At 38.9% G+C, this 9033-nt stretch overlaps 1 protein-coding gene across 1 annotated transcript in view; it reads right to left on the minus strand.

The window, feature by feature from the left end:
- LOC149832367 (pentatricopeptide repeat-containing protein At4g39530-like) overlaps positions 1 to 2555 on the minus strand; it is a 74152-nt gene extending 71597 nt beyond the window's left edge. The window contains exons 1-3 of the mRNA XM_090013233.1: positions 1098 to 2555; positions 427 to 543; positions 259 to 329 (exon numbers count right to left, since the gene is read on the minus strand). Of these exons, the coding sequence (XP_089869359.1) occupies positions 259 to 329; positions 427 to 543; positions 1098 to 2555 (1646 nt within the window). The remainder of the gene's footprint in view (positions 1 to 258; positions 330 to 426; positions 544 to 1097) is intronic.
- Positions 2556 to 9033: the final 6478 nt, after the last annotated feature.

The raw sequence follows: 9033 nt of genomic DNA on the forward strand, positions 1-9033 counted from the left end.
CATATAATACATTGCCAATAAGCTTAAGCACTAGCAAACTAAAATAATGAAAGCTCAGCTGCATGTGATTTGTCTTTGCTTTGTGATTTTTTCCAAGTTTTCCAAAACTAGAGATGTAAGGTTTCTGTCTTCCATTTGGATATCAGAATTGAGCCTGAAATGTTTATTAAAACTTGTTTTAAGTACTTTTCATCGTGCAAAACATAACAAAATATGTCTATTTTTTCGCTTCTGCAGAAAAGGAAAGTGCTTGCTAACCTGGGATCAAGTGCCAACTTCTGAATTTCTCTTATAGCCCAACTGGCAGCATACAGTGCCATTTTCCCCACCTGAACAACAAGAGAAAAATATTACAGATGACCAAATAAAGTTCCAAAGTTAACAAAGTAGAAAGAAAATATAATACGAGTTGTCTGAGGATACAACCTCCAAAGCATGCTTCTTGGTTTCATGATCTTTTGGCAGACAACAGATTTCTTGTGACAGCTTAACAGACTCCAAGCTTTCAGGGGATAAAAACTCCAAGCCCAGTTGATTGCAGGACTGAATTTTGAATAAGGAGATTTAGATGTTCAGCATATGGTATGGCATCATAAAACTCCTCAAAGTATAGCTTCCATCAAATGATAGCTCATAAGCAAAGTATCTACAAGTTTCATCATGGGTAGATGAAACATAAATAACTTCTTTATAAGGTCGAAAAATTCCCACCCACCCACCTCCTTCCCTCACTCTTTGGAAACAATTCAACTAGTTCATGACTGGTGTATGAAGGCAGCTGTTTTTTTCTTCCTATTTTAATGAAACTAGCCACTGAAAACAATTCAATGATGAAAAAAAAAAGAACTACCTTTCTTTCAACAAAATCAACTTGTTGATCCTAACAGAAATAGCACTCTTAATAAAGTCATAAAATTTTAGACCAAGAGATAAAAATTCAAATTTCAGAAGAAAGGAAGCAATGTTCTCTGTTTGTTTTGTTGGCACTCTCAATGTCCAATTCAAACAAAGAATACTAAAAGGCCATGCCAAACAAAAAAGGCACAATAACTAGTTTGAAGTTGTGAACCATGTAAGAGAGAAGCTAATTGACTAGCTGTTATAAAGCCGGCCACATAAGTAAACTCGTTGGGAATCATTCCTTCATGCTGCATTTCTATGAGGAGTTTGAGCGCCTCCTCTCCATTTGCATTTTGAGCATATCCAGAAACCATAGCATTCCACACCACCACATCTTTTTCCTGCATCTCTTCAAACAGAGTTCGTGCATCATCTACACTGGAAGATTTGGAAAACACATCGACAAGAGCACTTCCAGCAAAAATATCCAATGACATTCCTGCCTTGATGATGAGGGCATGGGTATGTTTGCTCAACAATACATTTGTGCATGATGTTGATGCTCCTAGCACACTGACAAACGTCAATAGGCTCGGGTTCAATGATGTCCACCTCATCTCATTAAAAAGATCAACCACTGGTTCAAGCTCACCTCGTTGAGCATAACATTCAATCATTGCATTAAATGAAACCACATTGTGATCAACCATTATATCAAATACTTTCCTCTCATCTGCTACACAATCACATTTTCTGTACATGTCAATAAGACCATTCCTGACAAATTCATCATGGTCAACGTTAGCCCTGACAGTGTAGCAATGTATCTGTTTACCATAGCCAAAAGCCTCAAGCGCACCATAAGAATTCAGAACAAATATGCAAGTGTACCCATTTGGCCTCCAACCCTGTCCATTCATCAATGAAAATAGTTGTAGGGCATCCCAATGAAATGAATTCTGCATGTAACCAATGATCATTGTAGTCCATGAGACAACAATCATATGATTGAATAACTTACGTGCAATACTCAATTGTGCACACTTTGAATACATATCAATAAGCACATTATTTACCAAAACATCTAAATCACATTGTTTCCTTGTAATATAAGCGTGAATTTGTTTGCCATGATGAAGCAATGAAAGAAGCGAGCAAGCACTAATCACGCTAGAGAGGACATACCTATCAGGTTGAATATTAGTTTCTGTCATCTGGCAGAATAGTTTAATTGAAACCTCGCTCTTTCCAACAAGTGAGTATCCAGAAAAAATTGAAGTCCAACTAACTTCACTCTTCACCGGCAACTCATCAAAAACCAATCGCGCTTCTTCAATGCAACAATTCTTTGAGTAAACATCAATCAGAGCCGTGCCCACAAAGACATATGAATGGTAACCCGATTTCATTGCATAATCATGCAACTGGGCGGCCTCTTCCACTGCGCCTAACCTCGAACAAGCCCGCAAAAGACTAGCTAAAACAAACTGGTTCGGCTTCTCGTGTGTTGCCTGGAACCGAGAGAAGAATAACAATGCTTCTTCTCCACGACCATGTTGAGCAAAACCAGAAATGATCGAAGACCATGATATGAGATTCCGCTGAGGTATGCTGTCAAACAGTTGGCGTGCTTCTCTAAAGCAACCAGTGGGGGGTGCGATAGAAAATCGGAAAAGGGTTTTGAAAACCCCCTTTTCCCCTTTTCTGGTTCCCATGGTCGTCTGGTTGTGGTTTCGGTCGGTGGTTTCTCGTCGGGAAGACGAGAATGCCATGCATGACGGTGGCCTTGCTGGCGCCACTGGCTGCCCGGCGGCATTGTCGTTTTACCGACAGCTCTGGTGACAGACATAAAAAAAAAGAAGTAAAACAAGCCCCTTACCTGTCGCCCGGGTGTTGCCTAAGATGTATCGCTGGAGGTGCATCACTGGGGGGCAGGTGACCGTCACTGGTTGGTCCCGGCGTCGGTCGTCGTACGACAACGTGGGTCGACCTGGGGGAGGAGGGAGGGGAAGCGCCCTAAGGGTAGCGAGAGAGAGACAAAAGGAGGAAGAATTTAGTGTCTTAATTTGGTAGATTTAATCAAAAATTAGGAACGGATTTAGCGAGGGAAATATTTCGTCGCAAATCTGTCGCTAATTTGCGACAGAATATTTTTCTCGCTAAATCTGTCGTTAGGTTGCTATAGTTTTTGCGACGGAAATTGTTTGTCACCAATCTGTCGCTAATTAGCAACGGATGTGCGATGAAATTTATGTCGTCGCTAATTTCAAAAATATTTCAAAGATTGGCGACGAATAATGTTCTCTCACTAATTCCGTCGCTAATTAGCGACAGAAAAATCCATCACAAATGTTCGTCGCTAATCAGGGTTTTTCTTGTAGTGTGATCTTTCAATGCAACTACGATAGTCTTTCTGTTAGGATGAATTTAATTTGATATTATACCATCTTAATCAATAAAACTATTGAATTGAAACTGTAATACTTAGTTATGTGATGGCTAGCACTCATGGCAAAAGCTGATTAAAATGATAGATGAGTCACCGTGCAAATCCCAACGAGAACATGAATGCGAACATGAGCACGAATGAGAATACAAACATGAATGCTATTAATGCCAATGGGTGGCAGCAGTAGAGAGGCTTCGTCATGGAGGCTATCAACAACCTTGTATAAACCCTGGACATGCAATATCGATTTAGGCAGTGCCAGTACAAGCAAACTTACATAACGGTCAGGTGACTTATGAGAAGTTCTTGAAATTGGACTGGCTCAAAGAAATTGAGTGAGTCTTTCATGTTTTGCCAGTGCTGGATGACCGAAGGACAGACTTTGACATGTATCGACTAAAGGGAGATGCTCGAAAGTGATGGGACATTGTCTCAGGGGTTCAATTCTCAGGAGTGGAACAAATTTTAGGATAGCATTTTTGGAGACACTTCCCTCCACATGCGCGACAAAAGAAACAACCAGAATTTTTGGAGCTCACCCATGGCAATATGAGTCTAGTGAAATATTCCACCAAGTTCCAAAGCTTGGAGTATTATTACCCAAATCTTTTCCCTGACGATTAGGCCAGGAAAAATAAATTTTTCTGGGACTCAAGGATGAATTAAGACGTTCAACGATGCCATCGAAGCAACTACCACTTTGAGTGAAGAGTGAGAAAGATTGAAGTAAGACAACAATAGGTTTGGTAGCAAGGGTGGAGTCTGCGATCCACCATTTAATGGCAAAAATAGGCAACCTCCCTACAAGAAGCAAAAACAAAAGAAGGAAATTGTCTGCCACAGAAGCAGAACCAGACATATCCAAAATGCAACAATTTTTATCCAGGACAGTCGTGTTCTTGTAACACGGTCACCTGTCATTATTGTGGAAAGGTCAGTCATTATGCCCGGGATTGCAGGAGAAGGATAGTGGATGCTCAGGGATAGACTGCCCAAAAGAAGCAACAAGTGCATCATCTACCATAGACCGCACAAAAGAAGGTTTAGGGGCGAGTGTATGCCACCACCACCGAACAATTAAAGAAGGGCAACTTGGTACAAGTTACAATCTATGTCATTAGACATGGGGCACTTGCCATATTTAATTGCGAAGCAACACATTTTTTATATCATTGGAGTTTACAAAACTACTTAGGGTACATATTGAACCATTGAATCATGCACTAGTTGTACATAACCCTATAGGCTTTAATTTAATGTGTGTGATGTATATACCTGATATAAACATCAAAATAGAGAGCCACAATCTACCTATTGATCTAATCATGCTTGGCATGGCTGAGTATGATGTGGTCTTGGGTATGGACTACTTGTATGAGTACTATGCATGTGTGATGCAGCGAGAGGGAAAGCTTGTGTTATCTTGGCCTGGTTGTCCAAAATTTGAGTTCAGATTCTCAAGACATGTTTTGCGGAGTCAGGTCATCTCCACATTGAAGGCCCAGAAGTATATCAAGAATGGATGTATTATGTTCTTGGTTAGCATGACAGTAATGGATCTAAAGCATGTACCAATAGAAGAGGTGTAGATCGTCCAAGAATTTTTAGAGGTACTTCTGAAAGATTTGCCTAGACTTTCTCTAACACATGAAGTGGAGTTTGGTATTGAACTTGTACTGAGAACTGCATCAATTTTAAAGCACCCTACTGAATGGTGCCGACTAAGTTCCAAGAGTTGAAGAGACAACTACAGGAGTTGATGGATAAGGGTTTTATAAGACCTAGTGTATCACCTTGGGGTGCGCCTATTCTATTCGTAAAGAAGAAGGATGGGTCAATGAGACTATGCATCAACTACATGATGTTGAACCAGGCCACAATCAAGAATAAATAATCGTTGCCACATATTGAGGATTTATTTGACCAATTATGGAACATGAAGGTATTTTCAAATATCGACCTCAGGTCAGGTTATCATCAGCTTCAGGTTAAAGATGATGATGTCTAGAAAATGGCATTTCGAAACAGATATGGACACTATGAGTTTGTGGTTATGCTATTCGAACTCACAAATGCTCTAACAACATTTATGGATTCGATGAATCGGGTATTTTGCCCATATCTCAATTCATTTGTAATTTCGAAGATAGAGAGCAACAACAAGAGCATTTGCGAATCATTTTGGAGACACCAACTTGATGCGAAGTTCTCCAAGTGTGAATTTTGACTCAAACAAGTAATGTTTTTGGGTCACGTGATTTCTAAGGATGGGGTGGTTGTAGACCCTGCAAAGGTAAATGCTCGACAAAGAACCTTTTAAAGTTTAAAAAATTGAGAATTTTGAGAACCCTAACAATAACTTATATGATATTATAGGTAGAGGTGGTATTGAATTGGGAGTCGTCGAAGGACATAAGATAAGAAGTTTTCTAGGATTAGCAGAATATTACAGACATTTCATCCTGGACTTTTCACAAATAGCATTGCCCATAACCAAGCTACTGAGAAAGGGTACCAAGTTTGAATGAAACAATAAGTGCAAGGAGAGCTTCCAGAACTTGAAGCAGAAGCTCACTTTGGTCCCAGTGTTAACCTCACCATTGGGACATAGAGGTTTTATAGTATACACCGACACCTCAAGAACTGATTATCCTGATGCAACATGAAAAAGTTATAGCCTATGCATAGTGAGAATCAAAGACTTATGAGAGAAATTACCCCACTCACAATCTCGAGTTGGCAGCTATCGTGTTTTTACTAAAAATATGACAACATTACCTATATGGAAAACAATTTAAGGTATTCTCATATCACAAGAGTCTGAAGTACCTATTTTCTAAAAAAGAATTAAACATGCGACAACAATGCTGGTTGAAATTTATAAAGGATTACGAGTTCACTATCTCGTACCATCCTAGTAAGACCAACATCGTGGTTGATGCACTTAGCCGAAAAGCTAGTGGTACTTTGTCTAGCTTAGTGAGACAAAGTTGGAAAATGCTAAAAGAATTCATGAATTGGAACCTTTCTTGGACGATTCAGGTATCTAACTTGACTATTTGGCCTGAGTTCACAACTAAAATTATGGAGGCACAACAGATGGACCCTCAATATGAGAAACTGAAGGTGCTCGTACTCTAGAAAAATGCAGCATTTAGGCTAAAGAAGGACTAAAGCTTATGGATGAAGGACAGAATATGTGTCTCTAATGACCCTAAGATCGAGGAAGATCTGCTGGAGGAGGCTCATAAGTCCAGATACACCATACATGTAGGTGATACAAAAATGTACAAAGACCTGCAACAAAAGTATTGGTGGAACAGAATGAAATGAAACATTGCCAGGCAAATTAAAGTCTATTTATCCTCAAGTGTTTTCTGGTGGAATTTAAGAATGTCATCTAATATCACCAGTTATATTGACACGACAAGTATCTCTCAAGATATATGACCTGTCAACAGGTCAAAATTGATTATCAAAGGCCAGGAGGTATGATTTAACAACTGAAGATTCCTAAGTGGAAATGAAAAGATATTACGATGGATTTCTTATTCGAATTGCCCAAGACCCGATGACAACATAAGTCGATTTGGGTGATTATTGACAGACTCACCAAATCAGTGCATTTCTTACTGGTGAGAGTCAACAAACTCTTAGAGTCTCACAAAATTGTATATCAGAGAGATTGTGAGGCTGCACGGGGTACCCGTTTAAATTATATCAGACTAGAATCTTTGATTCACCTTGTAATTTTGGGGCCAATTACAGAAGCCAATGGGTATTAAATTAAAATTTAGTACCACTTTTCATCCACATACAGATGGACAATAAAAAAGAACATTTCAAACACTCGAGGATATATTGTGAGCATGTATTCTCGACTGAAAGGGTGACTAGGATACACATGTAGTATTGGTAGAGTTTGCATACAACAATAGCTATCATGCCAGTATCGATATGGCACCGTATGAAGCTTTGTATAGACAACCATGTTAGTCTTCAGTTTACTAAGATGAAGTTGATGAGAGGACATTGGAGTCACTAATAGTGCGACAACACTATATACAACAAGTACAGATGATCAGAGATAGACTACGTGTCAGTTAGAGTCGACAGAAGAGCAACGCAGATAAGCGACTTAGAGAGCTCACTTTTGAAGTGTGAGATTTTATCTTTGTTATTGTATCTCCAAACAAAAGCATCTTCCGATTTACGAAGAAATGGAAGATGAGTCCCAAATATGTCAGACCATTTTTTATACATGAGCGCATTGGCAAAATTGCTTATAGAGTTGCATTACCTTTTCAGTAATCACAGATACACAATGTTTTCTACGTGTCTATCTTACGAAAGTACGTACCTGATCCATCCCATATAATTTAATATGAGGATATGGATGTGCACAAAGATTTGATAGTAGAAGAGAAACTAATGAAAATCATAACATGAAGGAACAAGCCTTGAGGACTATGACTATTCATTTGGTCAAGGTACGATGACAATACCATGGCATTGAAGAAATAGTTTTTGTCATCATTTCATGTGAAACAATAATTGCAGACCTACTTTTACAAAGTTGGATATACTTACTATTTCATGATCAAGGGACTGAATTATTTTCTTAAATGTTTTTTTGGGACATATATTATGAGAATTGTGATGCCTAGTCATCTGCAAATGTTTCAAAATTTATTTGGCATAATCGAGTCTCACAAACTCTTTTTCTATTTAAGGCATGAGAATATGTATCTTTTGCATGTGAATGTCATGACCATGGTTCATAATGTAGAATGCATATTACTGAATGCATCCATTTGATAAATTGTATGGATGTGTTGGTTCATGATTATGCAAAAGATAAAAAATAAGCAAAAGGGGTTCAGTAGAACCTCTATAGTGCCACACGAGCACTTGAGACTGTGTTTATGCGTCATGCCAATACTATGTTGTGATGGTGTCTTGAGTGCACCTATGTGACTGCCCACAAGTTGGGTTTGTGGTCGAATTGGATCAATGGGGTACTCTATGTATGCCCAAGATAACATTAATGAATAAGTGCATGAACATAAACATAAATTAAGGTCCAACAGGTTTCGTACCGAGACTTGTTTCTGAACCTTGTCAGTATTTTGACACCACGAATACACTAGATGGGTGATCATAATATACCATAAAATAATATATTGACTACCACACTAGTGTAGTTCGTGTTTTGGCCATGAGGGTAGACTTTTGTGTACCCTGGTGTGGTACGTGGGCTCTTGAAGCCCTGGTGGCCCAAAGAGGTAGGTCCAATAATGTCATAAACACTAAATTGATAAGATTAATGCTCATCTAATCTCAGTGCTACAAATTTTGTGGGTTGTTGTTGAAACATACAATGTTCCTTATCATGCTACAAGTGACAATGGCTCGACGATCCTCCGCCCACAAGAGTTAGGAGACCTGGACTACCAAAATTAAATCCTAGGTGGATAGGTTCTAAAACTTCTGCAGAAGTCAGATGCATCATGTTCTCTTAGCTTTAAGGGGTTTTCTCTCGGTCATTATACTGCCCCTCTTGGAATCTGATTTAGATACTCAACTGGAGTATTAAATCACCCAAAGAATAATAGACTCTCAGTTGATCTCATCTGTATCGACGTATTCGAACTATGCGTACCCAAATGGGGTTAATCAAGTGAAACGTAATTGTTACTACACAATTTTACTTTATACAAATGAGAATGTTTATACAAATGAAA

Source organism: Nuphar pumila, chromosome 7 (genome assembly GCF_984573655.1).
Source record: "Nuphar pumila chromosome 7, dmNupPumi1.hap1.1, whole genome shotgun sequence".
NCBI classification, from domain to species: Eukaryota; Viridiplantae; Streptophyta; class Magnoliopsida; order Nymphaeales; family Nymphaeaceae; genus Nuphar; species Nuphar pumila.